The sequence below is a fragment of the Melanerpes formicivorus genome, unplaced genomic scaffold, assembly GCF_026170545.1.
Source record: "Melanerpes formicivorus ecotype bairdi unplaced genomic scaffold, bMelFor1.0.p_v2 SCAF_116, whole genome shotgun sequence".
Taxonomy (NCBI): domain Eukaryota; kingdom Metazoa; phylum Chordata; class Aves; order Piciformes; family Picidae; genus Melanerpes; species Melanerpes formicivorus.
Window position 1 is genome coordinate 541348 of NW_027142468.1, and position 15311 is coordinate 556658.

The following is a 15311-nucleotide window of genomic DNA, read 5'->3' on the forward strand; positions in this document are numbered from 1 at the left end:
CAGGTGCTGCCACTGTGCCCTGGAGCCCCTCAGGCATTTTGGAGGGCCTCCTGGAGCGCTGGTTCTGCTCAGTGGCCATGGCTCAGCTCACCTGCAAGGAGCAGCAGCAGACCTTTGAAAAGCCAGAAGCCCACTCCCAGCAAAGCCAAAGGCTCCACAGTGTCTCCAGGCTGGGGCATCCTTCCCCAGGGGAGAGCACCTGGGCTGCCCTGCTGCTGTTTCTGCCTCGGGGAGCACAGGGCTCCATTCCCTGGGCAAGAAGCAGAGCTGCTCAGCAGAGTTGCTCAGGGCTGCTCTGCTTGGCTTCAGGGACAGAAATGAGCCAGCAAAGATGACTCCTTCCAGACACACAATTACCACAGTGCCCACCAGCATTTCTCCATGGAGAATGAGGGCCCTGCTCTTCACTCCCTGACACCCAAACTCAAGGCTCCCCACAGGCACTCCAGAGGCTGCAGCAGCAGAAAGAAAAGCAGGAAACCACTCAAGGGAGAAGCTCAGCAAGAAATGCTGCAGGGGTGAGAGCAGGGCCACTTAAGGCTTCATCCTAACAGCAGCAGAGGCTCTCCAGCCTCCTTAGCCTACAAGTAGCATGGCTTAACAGGTCCCCCTGAGTGAAGCAGGTCCAGGTTAACTTCTTCCACTCAGCAGCATGGCCACCACCTCTCTCCATCGACACAAAGCTATCAACAGTGAGCTCCACTCTGCTGAGGGGCACCAGCGATCCACAGCCAAGCTGGCACAAGAGGCACTGCCAGCAGCCCTGGAAAACAGCCTCTCCCCCTTGCTGAACCATCTGCAGGTCCTGCAGCAGCACTTCCCAGTGTCCAGCAGAGGCTGTTGATGGTCACATCCTGAGCAGCTGCCTTCCTGGAGCCTCCCTGAGAGCTCTGAAATGCTCGGTAACCCTCAGTCCCAACCAAGCTGCTTTCATCTCAATCCTCCAAACCTTCTTGGGCAACTAATTCTCAGTGTGCCTGCCCCACCCCCACACTGGGGCCCAGCCTCTGGAAGAACAGAAACACTCAGCTCAGAGACACCCAGCTGCAGAAGGGGAAGTGACCAAAAGCAGCAGCAGGAATGCAGCCTCCAGCCTGACCTTGGCAGGCTCAGCCTGGTGCCGGCTCCCCAGCACACACAGGCACTGCTGGCTGCCAGGACAGGGAACATTACCAGCGGCTGCCCTGCTGCAGCACTGCCTGGGACCCCGTGCTGGTGAAGCTTGGACTTCACGGAGTTGTTTCCCATCCCTCAGTTCAGAGGCAAGGCTGGACAGCCTGTCCTGAGTTACCTGCAGCCTCCTGAAGCAGTCCAGCCTCTGGATTTTCAAGAGAGAGATGCAGGAATTGCTGCTTCTCAGGAAATCCCCTAGGGTTTTAAAATGCAAGGAAAGGAGAGTTGGGCTGGGGGAGCTTTGCAGTCTCTGCTACCTAGGCAGCTGCTGCATCTTTCATCCTCAGCCTGCACAGCGTTTGCTAGGCAGAGGAGAAATCCTCTCCCCCCTCACTTGCAGATGGGGCAGCAGAGGTGAAAACTGAAGGCAAAAACATCCCAAAGCCCAGGTGCAAGGGAAGGAGGATCAGACTGGCAGCAGGGAGACAGGCAGCCTCTCTCCCCTCCACGTTTAGTCCCAGCCTGGAGGCAGACACAGCAGCATCCCATGGCAACAAAGAAGACCCAGAGGGATTTTGTGTTGCAGGGAGCAGTTTGTCCAGCTGTGGGGGCAGGGAGAAGGGGCTCCAGCTCCTCCGGGGGTGCCCAGCATGGCAAGTGCTGCAGCTCCAGGGGCCTGTCCCCCAGCACAAGAACCTCCCCTTGGCTAAGGGGCAGCCTCCTCCCTCAAATCCTGCCCCGAGCAGCAGCTGGGTGCCGGCAATGGCCTCAGCACTGCTGGGTGGGACAGCGGCGCTCAGGCTTCCACCCTCCCTGCTCAGCCCTGCTCCCAGCCCTCCCTCCTGAGGCAGCCAAAGCCCCTCCCGGGGCTTGGCTGGGGAGGGGACACAGCCATCGTCACCTCGGCCCGGGGCCGGCACCAGTCTCCAATGGGATCCACCAGCATCCACCAGCATCCACCAGCATCCACCAGCGATCCCACTGCCACACAGTCGCGGCTGGGCTGTGCCTGGTTGCCACAGCGACAGAGCCTGAGGCCACCCAGCGGCACCCTGGCAACCGCGGGGACAAAGAGGGGAGTGCCCAGCGCTGGGACCAGATGGCAGCCAGCGGGCACAGGGCTGCCCAGAGCCTACAGGGGAGCTGCCTGTGCCCCCCTGCTCCAGCTCCCCCAGGGCAGGCCCAGAAAGCCCCCCAGGAGCCAGGGCTGCCAAGCTGCTCCTGCGGGGAGCCCCCACACAGCTCCTGCTGCCCCAGGAGACTCAAACCAGCTGCCTGCCCCTCTGGCCATGCTGCCCTGGCTGAGCCCAGGCTGCCACTGGCCTCCTGTGCTGCAAGTGCCCCTTGCTGGCTCAGGTCCAGTTCCTCACCCACCGGCACCCTGAGGCTGCAGGCTGCTCCCAGGCTTCCCAGGGAGGCTGTGGCTGCCTCTTCCCTGGGGGTGTCCAAGGCCAGGTCGGATGAGGCCTCCAGCAGCTGAGTCCATTTGAGAGCTGTCCCTGCCCAGGCTGGGAAGGTTGATCTCTGAGGCCCCTTCCAACCTCAGCCCTTCTATGCTGTTTCAAACACAACTCACCCTACAAAGCAGTCTTGCTTTTCACTCACCTCAGAGAGGGAAGAGCACTGCAGGATGCATAGCCCAGAGTGGCTCCCAGAGCCCCTGCTCAGGCAGCATTGCCCCTGGCAGCTAAAGGTCTGCTTTGTTTCAGCAGCAACCTGACTCTGTCAAACTGCTCAAAGGAACTACAGAGCCTGCAGGTCCCCCACACTCCCGAGGGGGTCAGGGTCGCTGAGAGATGTCTGTGTTCCTCTTGGCCCCACACTCCCTTGCTGCCCAGGAGGCCCATGGTGGGCTGCAGGACACTGTCAGCATGCTGTGCAGCACTGCTGCAGGTGCTGGCAGGGACACTGCCAGTGCCCTTCCTTCAGCTGGCCCAGGATGTCACCCAGCTGCTTCAGCACTCCTCCAGGCGTGGCTGGAAACCGGGGAGCACAGTGCTCAGTCAGCTCAGCATCTCCCACAGCCATGCCCAGGACCTGCTTGGCCAAGCAGAGGCCCCAGCCAGGCCCCAGCTGCAGTTCCTTGACCCCCAAACCCACCTCCTCTCAGCCAGGTGTACCTGCTGGCAAAGATTCTGCTCAGCTCCTCCAGGACATGGTTGAGTTTCACCTGCAGGTCCTTGAGGCTATCTCTGGCTTCTGGCTCCAGCTGGAGGAGGGACAGATTGGAGAAGCCATCAGGGTTCCTGGTCCAGCCCCGGGGGACTTTCTGCATGCCAAATGCATCCCTGGGCAGGGTGAAGCCCGTCCATCATCTGACATGGTGGAAGAGCAGGGTGCTATGGAGTGGGATAGCATGGTCCCATGCAGGGGTGAGGAACTGGGGTCTGCACCCAGTGCTGTGGAGCCAGGGAAGGGACTTCCTCTGGGTAGAGGACACTGGTTCAGCTCCCCCACATGGCTCCCTCCTGGACACCTAATATGCACCTCCTTCCCACTCATGGCTTCAAACATCTTCTCGAGCTGGACAGGGAGCTGCTGGATGTTGTTCATCAGAATGCAGGGCTGAGGGGAAAGGATGGAAAGTGGAGTCAGCACCAACAAAAGTAGCTGGAACAGCTCTCTGCTGCCCCAGCTCCCTCCCAGCATGTACTCCTGGACATGAGAACAGTCATGGCAGAGAGCCCTGCCTGCAGCATTTCAGAAACTGCCACGGGGCAGAGATGAGGGCAGAACCTTCATCACAGGAGCCAGCCTTGGAGCTGAGGTGAGGGGCTGGGCCACCATGTGGGAACAATTCTGCCTGGCAGAACCAGACAGGTGGCAAGCAGAAGGAAGACACCATCACCACTTTCTCCTTGGAGAAGGAGAGTAGGCAGGATGCAGACACAGTACGAGGCAAAATCCTTGGAGATGATCTCAGCGTACTGGAGCAGCACATTGCTGGTCTGCAGCCACAGGATGGCAGCAGCAAAGACACCCAGACAGCAGCAAAGCAGAGAGAGAAGACCTTGAGTCCCACAGCAGGGAAACAACCTGGGTAAGAGCTGGGGCTCCTAGACCCTCTGGCCCTATAGATGTGCCAGAAGCACAGCCTCTGGAAGCCAGACCCAGCACGCTTGGTCTCAGTAAGCAGCTCCATCACCCTCACAGCTCCATCACCCTCACAGCTCTGAGCATCAGCCAGCAAGGCTGCACAAATCTCCCACAATGCAACGAGCCACCAGCATGTAACTTATCTAGATTCATTAACCAATTATCTCATTATTGAGCTAATCTCCTCTGCTATCAAAGCTGGGAGAGCCACAGGTGCTGTGGCATGCTTGCTTGAACATGCTAGAGGTGGTGCAGTCTGTGCCCTATGTCATTGCCTGCAGCTGGACAGGAAGTGACAGAGAGTGCAGGAGCCCTGGGCCAGAGCTGAGTCAAGAGTGCCAAGGGTGATGCTGGCCCAATGGCCCCACCCTGGTAGCTGCTCACCTTGGCAAACTTTCTTATGTGATACCCAACAATCAGGGGGGCAGAGCACTCAAGCTTCTTGATGATCTCGAGCTCTGGTTAAGCTGGGAGAAGACATCCACCACCGAGCTGGAACTGGAGGATTTTAGCCCTGTTGGGGACAAGCCCCCTGCCCAGCCCCCAGCAGCAGGTCCTGTACCAGCAGTCCTGTGCATACCCCATTCTCCTTGTCCTGCTCCAGTGCTCCATGCAGGATATCCCAGGACACCTCTTCATTCTCATCCAGCCACTGGAAGACAAAGGGCTTGAACCATCTGGAAGAGAGGCCCAGCCCCAGCCAGCCCCTGGGGCACAAGCACTGCCCCCCACCCCCTGAGGGCTGCACTCCCGCAGGGTGCTCGGGCCCTCGTCTCCTGCAGGCAGGCAGCTCGGTGCCGTACTCGTTGTAGAGTCACTGCACCTTGGAGTGCAGCTGCATGGAGTCTGTGTTCTTGCACAGGCAGTGCTTGTCCTGCTCTGCACGAGGGGAGTGTGCCCAGGCTTTGCCTTGAGCCCCAGCCCTGCAGGGAAGCTGCTTCAAGGGCAGCTCCTGGGATGCCAGGGAAATGGGGTGAAGATTGAAAAGCTTCTTGGGTGGGGTTTATGCCAGGTGTTGTGTTAGTGAGGGGGTGAAATGGGTTTGGCCAGGGAACAGGTGAGGTGAGGGCAGGGCAGAGTAGAGTATGGCTCCTGCCTGGTTCTCCAGCCTGGCTTGGGGTGTCACAGGAGCACTCACCCTCCATTGCATATCCTGAACAAAGAGGTTCCACATTACCTCAGCACTGATGGTCTGCACATTTACTTCCTGGGGAAGCCTAGGGCAAGGGGAAAGTGGAGGGTGGACCAGTCCCACTTGGAGACAGATCCCCCACACCACCCCCCTGCCTCAATTTCCCCATCTGTAGGTTACAGGTCACTTCCAAAGGACAAAAGCCACTACAGCCACTGCATGGGCACTCCCCTGGGTGCAAAGCACCCTACCCAGCACCTGCTCACTGGTTCAGGCAGGGTGTGTAGGAGTTCTTGTCCTCCCAATAAAGGAGACTATCAGGGTGATGAGCTTAGACCAAAGGTGGTCTATTCCCCTCCCCCTTCCTGTCCAGGAAGCCTACAAACAGGAGGACACTGCTGCCATTTTCCCTCTTTGCTCCTGCCTCGCTTGTTCTGAAGGACCAACAGCCACTGCTGGCCTCCTGGTGCCGCCACAGGGCCAGGCCTGGCCTTCTCCCTGCCGCATCCACACTTCTCTAAGGGACTGAAATCCACATACACTGAGGGAGATACAAAGCCATCCAAATTGGGTTCTATATATTTTCCTACTCATCCTTATTCCTCACCCTTGTAAACCCTCCCTGTTAATACTATCCATACATATATTGTTAAAAAGAATTTACTTCTCCTACTTCCAAACCAACTCCAGATTAGTTTTTGGTAGATTTACTTCCTTCTCTTTCCCCCTTGTCTCAGCATGTGTGGACACATCCCCCTCCTTTCCTGAGGGGAACAAAGGCCAAGGCATTAGCCAGGTGGCACAAACAATTGCACACACCCATCTCATGAGATGCTTGTGCTAATAAGAAGTATGGGCACAACTCTAGCTTCATGCTTCCTGTTGCTTACAAGAGTTGTTGCTTCCTGCCAGTTGTTTATGAGAATGCCCACTGGCCAAATCCAGCCTCAAGAAACTTAAAAGGAATGGAATGGAATGGACCAGACCTTCAAGATCATCGAGTCCAACCTATCATCCAACACCACCTAATCAACTAACCCATGGCACCAAGCACCCTATCAAGTCTCCTCCTGAACACCTCCAGGGATGGTGACTCCACCACCTCCCCGGGCAGCCCATTCCAATGGGCAATCACTCTCTGTGTGTAGAACTTCCTCCTAACCTCCAGCCTAAACCTCCCCTGGCACCGCCTGAGACTGTGTCCTCTTGTTCTGGTGCTGGCTGCCTGGGAGAAGAGACCAACCCCTTCCTGGCTACAACTTCCCCTCAGGGAGTTGTAGAGAGCAAGGAGGTCTCCCCTGAGCCTCCTCCTCTCCAGGCTAAGCAACCCCAGCTCCCTCAGCCTCTCCTCACAGGGCTGTGTTCCAGACCCCTCCCCAGCTTTGTTGCCCTTCAGAGCAAGGAAGTGAACAGAGAAGAGATAAGAAGAGCGAAGACTGTTTTAGAATAGAATAGAATAGAATAGAATAGAATAGAATAGAATAGAATAGAATAGAATAGAATAGAATAAGATCAGAATAGAAGTAGAATAGAGGGGAAGGTTTGGGAAGGGAAGGTTTGGGAAGGTTTGGGAAGGGAAGGGAGGAGGGGGAGAGGAGAGGAGAGGTTCAGAGGGAAGGGAAGGGAAGGGAAGGGAAGGGAAGGGAAGGGAAGGGAAGGGAAGGGAAGGGAAGGGAAGGGAAGGGAAGGGAAGGGAAGGGAAGGGAAGGGAAGGGAAGGGAAGGGAAGGGAAGGGAAGGGAAGGGAAGGGAAGGGAAGGGAAGGGAAGGGAAGGGAAGGGAAGGGAAGGGAAGGGAAGGGAAGGGAAGGGAAGGGAAGGGAAGGGAAGGGAAGGGAAGGGAAGGGAAGGGAAGGGAAGGGAAGGGAAGGGAAGGGAAGGGAGGGGAGGGGAGGGGAGGGGAGGGGAGGGGAGGGGAGGGGAGGGGAGGGGAGGGGAGGGGAGGGGAGGGGAGGGGAGGGGAGGGGAGGGGAGGGGAGGGGAGGGGAGGGGAGGGGAGGGGAGGGGAGGAGAAACGTTGCTGTGGGTACCACTCCTGACATATGCCTCTGACAGACTCCTTAGTGCCACCTGGGGCTCAGAGCAGTTTTGCTAACAGCCTGATGATGGCTTTAGCAGAACCGAGATCTGAGAAGTATGCAAATGAGCTATTTAAGTGAGCATCTTTTTGCTTATGGAGAAAACATTGCTAACAAATGGATCCATTTGGTTGCTAAGGGGTAAGCAAGTAGCTCCAAACTTGGGAAAGAGATGAGCTACAGAGGCAGCAAAAGGCAATCCTTCAGCTTGTACCAAAACAGAGGCACAGCTGCAATCCCTCCTGGGGCATGTAGAGAATTAAGCATTCAGGTAATTAATAATTTATGGCAGGAGGATTTGAAAGCCAGCTACCTAGCTGGCCATAAACACCTTACTGCCAAACACCTCACTTTTCCTGATGATCAGAGGGGTTCATTATGTTCTCCTAATCTCTTTTGAGTGCATCTTAGCAGCTCTTTCAAGGAGAATGCTGATTTTTATGTGCAACTTGTGCTTCCTCTTCCTAGAAACAGCAGGCTGGAAGGGAATTGCCCTGGATGGGGACTGACTTAGAATAGGTGAAAGCATCTTAGGTGTGAACAGAGACAGACTATGTGGAATCACGTGGAATGTGTGGCTTAGAGAAGACCTTTAAGGTCGTTGAGTCCAACAATCATCAACAGCAGGGCAAGAGGACACAGTCTCAAGCTGTGCCAGGGGAGGTTTAGGCTGGAGGTGAGGAAGAAGTTCTTCATAGAGAGAGAGATTGGCCATTGGGATGTGCTGCCCAGGGAGGTGGTGGAGTCACCATCCCTGGAGGTGTTTAGGGAGAGCCTGGATGAGGCACTTGGTGCCATGGTTTAGTTGATTATCTGGTGCTGGGTGATAGGTTGGACTGGATGATCTTGAAGTTCTCTTCCAACCTGGTCAGGTCTATCCTATCCTATCCTATCCTATCCTATCCTATCCTATCCTATCCTATCCTATATTTTATCCTATCCTATTCTATACCAAGTCTGGTGCTAAGCCATGGCCCTCAGCACCACATCTCTGAAACATCTCCTGGGATGAGCATTCAAGCACCCTCCTGGGCAGCCTCTTCCAGTGGTCAAAACCCCTTGCAGTGAAGAAGTTTCTTCTGATCTCTAACCTGGTGCAACTTGAGGCTATTGCCTCTTGTCCTATCAGTTGTTACTAGAGAGAAGAGACCAAGCCCCACCTTGATTCAGCCTCCTTTTGGGGAAGTGTAAAGAGCAAGGAGGTCTTCTCCAGGCTGAACACCTCCAGTATCTTCAGCCGTCCCCACCAGCCCTGTTCTCCAGACCCTTCACCAGCTTTGTTGTTCTTCTCTGGACCTGCTCCAGCCCCTCAATGCCTTCTTTGTAGGAGAGACTCCAAAGGAATAAAATTGCACATTAATATTGTACATTAACAGTGCCAATAGTATTTTCTTGTTCCCAGTGGCTCCAAGATACCTAACCCAAGCCAAGCTCCTAGTCCCAACCTAAAAGATAACTTAGGACCACATACAACTCATTTCAGAAGAGCCTGTCCTGGGGATGCACTTTATAGGGTCAAAGGGAACTAGGGATAAACTCAATTTTCATCAGGGGAGTGGGGCAGAGCTTGCTCTAGGCTCAGTTGCCTAGAGCATTGGAAGGGCTCTCTTAAAGTGAATGGCCATTTATGGGATGTACTGCAGCTGCTCAATGGTTTGAGTCACACAGCCATGACCAAAAGGGAAAATAATCAGAAGCCTTAATATTGTTGTGGAAGTGATGGAGAAATATCAAAGACTACTTCAAAAAGCAGGTTGATGGTGAGTGGGGTGAAGGTCCAATGACAATCACAGACTGTTAGGGGTTGGAAGGGACCCTGAAAGATTATCTACTCCAGCGCCCCCCCCCTGCTCAGAGCAGGACCACCTGAGAGAAAACCACAAACAAAAATAACCCAGCCCAAAGGAAGGAATCACAGAAGTGTCAGGGCTGGAAGGGACCTCAAGGCTCAGCCAGTTCCAACCCCCCTGCCATGGCCAGGGACACCTCACACTACAGCAGGTTGCTCACAGCCACATCCAGCCTGGCTGCAAACACCTCCAGGCAGGAGGCTTCCACCACCTCCCTGGGCAACCTGTGCCAGGCTCTCACCACCCTCATGGCCAACAACTTCTTCCTAACAGCCAGTCTCAATCTCCCCACTTCTAGTTCTGCTCCATCCCCCCCAGTCCTGTCCCTCCCTGACACCCTCAAAAGTCCCTCCCCGGCTTTCTTGGAGCCCCCTGCAGATCCTGCAAGGCCACAATGAGGTCTCCTCAGAGCCTTCTCTCCAGCCTGCACAACCCCAACTCCCTCAGTCTGTCCTCACAGCAGAGCAGCTCCAGCCCTCTGCTCCTCCTCGTGGCCCTTCTCTGGACACCTTCCAGCCCCTCCAGAGCCTTCCTGGCACAGAGGCTCCAGCACTGGCCCCAGAGCTGCAGCTGTGGTCTCAGCAGAGTGGAGCAGAGGGGCAGAATCCCCTGCCTGGCCCTGCTGGCCACACTTCTCTTGCTGCAGCCCAGGCTCTGCTTGGCTCTCTGGGCTGCAAGTGCTCCCTGCTGGCTCCTCTTGAGCTTCTCCTCCCCCAGCACCCCCAAGGCCTTTTCTTCAGGGCTGCTCTCCAGCCAGTCCCTGCCCAGCCTCTAGCAGTGCCTGGGATTGCCCTGAGCCAGCTGCAGGACCTTGCCCTTGGTTCTGTAAACCCCCAGTCGAAAGGAAGGAAACCCCAAGCCCCAAAGAAGCAAGCCTCAAGCCACAGGAAGCAAACCCCCAGCATACAGTCACCAACCAAAGTGTGACCCAGGAGGACAGCAGGTGGCTGCTCTATAGTTTGGTAAATTCATGTGAAAGTCTGAAACCCTCTGGCAAGTGCTGACAAGTGAAAAGGAAATGCAGCAAGAATTAAGAAGAGGCTTTGTGCATTTGGGGGTTCATAGGAAGGAGGGAAGGGAGCATTTTCCTGGGGTTTACCTTCATCTGTGGTCCTTGAAGGCATACATCATCTAGCCTACACCATAGATGGGCAATGGGGATCTTACTACAAGAATGTAGTTTAGCCTGGAGAAGAGGAGGCTCAGGGGAGACCTCCTTGCTCTCTCCAACTCCCTGCAGGGAGGTTGTAGCCAGGTGGGGGTTGGTCTCTTTTCCCAGGCACCCAGCAGCAGAACAAGAGGACACAGTCTCAAGCTGTGCCAGGGGAGGTTTAGGCTGGAAGTGAGGAGAAAGTTCTTCACTAAGAGAGTCATTCACCATTGGGATGTGCTGCCCAGGGAGGTGGTGGAGTCCCCATCCCTGGAGGTGTTCAAGAGGGGATTGGATGTGGCACTTGGTGCCATGGTCTAGTCATGAGGCCTGTGGTGACAGCTTGGACTTGATGATCTCTGAAGTCTTTTCCAGCCTGGCTGATTCTGTGTTTCTATGAACACCAGAAGAAGCCCGTCCAATCCAACACACTGTCTCTAAGCCATGACTATGGAGGGCTCAGAGGAGATGCAAACATCCTGATGCCATCAGCAGGTGTTGACCCCAAGTGCTAACGTGCCACTGGTGTCTGGAATGCATGCTTAATGACCCAAGCTAGCCTAAAACATTCTGCCTGCTTCAAAGTCTTCATGTTGCCCTGGATGGAGGCACTGTCAGACCACAGAACAGAGAAGCTGAGGTGGAAACAAAACTTTTTCCCCAGATTTATTAGGACCTGAGTGCTTGATGCTCTTCTAGTGCACCCCCATGCCTCCTCAAAAGCCTTCAGTGTCTGCAGTGATGGAAACCAGCCATACAGGAGCACTCAGGTCCAATTTATGGCACTTAGCTGAACAAAAGTCAATCTACTAACCTTGTCCTCCAGTTTCCCCAAATGAAAGCAGAGCTATGTGAGCAAAGAAAGAATCCCTGGGCAGTTTTGGTAATAAGAGCTTTTACTGCTTTGTCAGGGACCAGAAATGTTCTCTAATGAGCTACAGGCTGGGGACAGAGTGGCTGGAGTGCAGACAGGCAGAGAGGGACCTGGGGGTACTGGTGGACAGGAGCTGAACCTGAGTCTGCTGTGTGCCCAAGTGGCCAAGAGGGCCAATGGCATCCTGGCCTGCATCAGGAACAGTGTGGCCAGCAGGAGCAGGGAGGTCATTGTGCCCTGTGCTCAGCACTGCTTAGGCCACACCTTGAGTCCTGTGTCCAGTTCTGGGCCCCTCAGTTTAAGAAGGACATTGAGAAACTTCACAGTATCACAGCATCAGAGTATCACAGGCTCACAGTATCACCAAGGTTGGAAGAGACCTCAAGGATCATCAAGTCCAACCTGGCACCACAGACCTCATGACTAGACCATGGCACCAAGTGCCACATCCAATCCCCTCCTGAACACCTCCAGGGATGGGGACTCCACCACCTCCCTGGGCAGCACATCCCAATGGCCAATCTCTCTCTCTATGAAGAACTTCTTCCTAACCTCCAGCCTAAACCTCCCCTGGCACAGCTTGAGACTGTGTCCTCTTGTTCTGGTGCTGCTTGCCTGGGAGAAGAGACCAACCCCCACCTGGCTACAACCTCCCTTCAGGGAGTTGGAGAGAGCAAGGAGGTCTCCCCTGAGCCTCCTCTTCTCCAGGCTAAGCAACCCCAGCTCCCTCAGCCTCTCCTCCCAGGGCTGTGCTCCAGACCCCTCCCTGGCTTCATTGCCCTTCTCTGGACACCTTCAAGTCTCTCAATGTCCTTCTGAAACTGAGGGGCCCAGAACTGGACACAGGACTCAAGGTGTGGCCTAAGCAGTGCTGAGCACAGGGCACAATGACCTCCCTGCTCCTCCTGGCCACACTACTCCTGATGCAGGCCAGGATGCCCTTGGCCCTCTTGGCCCTGTGGGCACACTGCAGGCTCATGTTCAGCTGCTGTGCACCAGCACCCCCAGGTCCCTCTCTGCCTGGCTGCTCTCAGCCACTCTGACCCCAGCCTGTAGCACTGCCTGGGGTTGCTGTGGCCAAGGTGCAGCACCTGGCACTTGGATGTGGTCAATCTCCTGCAGGAATCCTCTAGCTACTAAATTCTTCAGGACATAGCTTCCTCCTCCTTGCTGCTGCAAGACTTATTGTTGGAAACCACCAGTAACTAATTACAGACCAGCTCCTTGTGTCAGGAGCTCCAAAAGAAAGGAAATATTCATTAGAGATGTCTGCTTCCCCTCCAAATGAAATAGCACCCACAAGCAACTCCTTATGGGCCATAACTGAGGGAGTGGAGCCTGCAATGAGCAAGGGCAGGTGTCATGCCAGGGCTGTGGTCACTGAAAGTCCTCCTAAGATGTAATCTGGCAGAGAGAGTGCACAGCAAGCCCTTGAATCATAGAATCATAGGGAAGGCTGCCTGGGGAGGTGGTAGAGTCACATCCCTGGAAGTATCTCAGAGAGCTGTGGATGTGAGTCATGGTCCAGAGAGGGGACTGGTGGTGCTTTGTGAGAGTGATCTCAAATGCAACAACTCAGGAGACTACACCAGGGGTTCACTGCCATCAACAGTGAACCTTCACTGTGTCATCACAGAATGCCAGGGGGGGAAGGGACCCCCAGAGCTCATCCAGGCCAACCCCCCTGCCAGAGCAGGAGCACCCAGAGCAGCTCACACAGCAACACAGCCAGGCAGGTCTTGAATAGCTCCACAGAGGGAGACTCCACAACCCCCCTGGGCAGCCTGCTCCAGGCTTCTCTCACCCTCACAGGGGAAAAATTCTTCCTCCTCTTTCCATGGCACTTCCTCTGCCTCAGCTTCCACCACTGCCCCTTGTGCTGCCATTGGGCATCCCCCAGCAGAGCCTGGCTCCAGCCTCTGGGCACTCCCCCTGCACAGCTTTAGCCACAGCAAGGAGCTCACCCTCAGGTTCCTCCTCTGCAAGCTCCAGAGCCCTCAGCTGCCTCAGGCTCTCCTCCTAAGGAAGATCTTCCACTGCCTGCAGCATCTTTGTGGCTCTGTGCTGGACTCTCTCAAGCAGCTCCCTGTCCCTCTTGACCTGAGGGGCCCAGAACTGGACACAAGATTCCAGATGTGGCCTCAGCAGGGCAGAGCAGAGGGGGAGGAGAACCTCTCTTGACCTACTCACCACAGCCCTTCTAACCCACCCCAGGATGCCCTTGGCCTTCTTGGCCACCAGAGCACATTGCTGGCTGATGCTCAACCTCCCATCCAGCAGCACCCCCAGGTCCCTTTCCCCTTCCCTGCTCTCCAGCAGCTCAGTCCCCAGCCTGTACTGCTGCATGGAGTTGTTCCTTCCCAGGTGCAAGACTCTCCCCTGGCCCTTGTTGAACTTCATCAAATTTCTCCCTGCCCAGCTCTCAGCCTGTCCAGGTCTTGCTGCATGGCAGCACAACCTTCTGGTGTGTCAGCCACTCCTCCCAGCTTGGTGCCAGCAGCAGACTTGCTGGCAGTGCCCTCTGGCACTGTTTGCCCATAAGCTGGTGTGCAATAGGTAGGGAAAAGTGAGAGGAGAAAGGTGGAAAGGTCAAGTGAAGAGAGGAAGAAGTTTATGGCTACCACCACTGTGAGGGTCCAAAGCTGTCTCTCTGGTGCAGTCCTGCTGCTCCTTCTGATCTTCTCTGGATCCTGGTGGGGAAAGCTTTCCTCCTGGGTATTCTTTGCCTTCTTGTGGCAGCCTCTTCTTCTTCTTCTTCTTCTTCTTGTAACCTGTCCCATTGAAAAGGAGACCTCTGTTATAACCAGCTTCACACCTGCCTGTGTCCAAACTCCTCCTCTTTCTCCCCCTCCTGCCCCCAAGAGTAAGGCTTCCACTCATGCCCAAGGAGGAGTGCCTGAGGTGGGGTCTGGGCCCAAGGCATGGTCTGCCTTGGAGCTGGGCAGCTGTGGGCCAGGAGCTGTGTTTGTGTATTCTAATGACATCAGAAGGAGCAGAGCTGCTTCCACCCTCAACAGACCTGGGATGCTGTGGTTCCACACTGCCAGTCACAGAGTCACAGAAACACTCAGGTTGCAAAAGAGCCTCAGGGTCACCAAGGCCAACCCAGAACCCTGCTCTGCAAGGGTCACCCCTCAAGCATAGCCCCAAGCACCACAGCCAAACCACAGGAACACATCCAGACAGGGATGGAAAGGCTTCAGAGAAGGAGACTCCACACTTTCTGTGCTTGGATCCTGGCTGGGGAGGAGCTGGGCAAAGAGGAATCCCTGGGGAGCTGCTTGGCAGCTCAGGGGCAGCCCGAAGCCCCCACACTGTCCCCTACCCTGTGAGGGCTGTGCCCCCTGGGGGCCTTCAGGGAGTCTGTGGGGCTGGAGGTGCCCTGAGCCCAGGGGCTGGCACAGCCACTGTCCCTGGGGCTGTCCCTGGGGGGCAGGGTGGGGATGCCAAGTGCCACTTGTGGGGTACCTCGGTGCCCCAGAGCAGCTGTCTGTGTGGGCAGAAGCCCTGCCTGGCACTGCTGCCAGCGGCCCAGGACAGCCCCAAGGGCACAGAGCTGGCTGGGCACGAAAGGCAATCCAGCAGCCTCAGTGCCACCAGCCCTCTGCTCCCCAGAGCCTCTGGCTCCCCAGAGCTGGCACCCAGGGGACATGGGGCTGCAGGGAGGCCTCTGCCCCGGGCCTGGCTGGGTGCCAATGGCCTCTTTGCCTTCCTCAGAGCCCTTTGCCCCCCGGGGGTGGGCAGCAGGCACAGAGCTGATGCAGGCAGCAGGGCAGGCAGAGCAATCTATGCCTCAGGCTGGGAGTGAGGATGGGGACCAGGTGCCTGCAGCAGAGCCAGGGCAGCAGGTCAGGACCTGCAGGGCAGGATTCAAGAGCAGAACCTCTCAGCACTGCCCTGCAGCTCTCTGGTTCCCTACTGCAACTCCTGCCCCACGAGCAGCAGCTGGGCAAGGAGCTCGGGGCCAGCGTGGGGCTGGGTTAAGCAGCTGATTGCCAGCTGCCCTCTGAAGCAAAGCCT

At 56.1% G+C, this 15311-nt stretch overlaps 1 protein-coding gene across 1 annotated transcript; it reads right to left on the reverse strand.

Moving 5' to 3' along the window:
- Positions 1–2979: 2979 nt before the first annotated feature.
- On the reverse strand, positions 2980–14935 carry LOC137456111 (protein unc-13 homolog A-like). The gene is made up of 5 exons (XM_068167416.1): positions 13913–14935; positions 4790–4861; positions 3601–3678; positions 3214–3322; positions 2980–3089 (listed from the first exon to the last, which is right to left on the reverse strand). Exons 1-5 carry the CDS (start codon positions 14069–14071, stop codon positions 2980–2982), a joined length of 528 nt encoding a protein of 175 aa, XP_068023517.1. The 5' UTR covers positions 14072–14935.
- Positions 14936–15311: the final 376 nt, after the last annotated feature.

Excerpts from the sequence above, each read along its gene's own strand:
- LOC137456111 (XM_068167416.1), bottom strand. The coding sequence starts at position 14,071 with ATGGGACAGGTTACAAGAAGAAGAAGAAGAAGAAGAAGAGGCTGCCAC. Across the intron at positions 3,679-4,789 it reads AGCAGGACAAGGAGAATGGG|CCCTGCATTCTGATGAACAA; the intron begins GTATGCACAGGA and ends CTTTCCCCTCAG. Across the intron at positions 3,323-3,600 it reads AAGCCATGAGTGGGAAGGAG|CTGGAGCCAGAAGCCAGAGA; the intron begins GTGCATATTAGG and ends TCCCTCCTCCAG.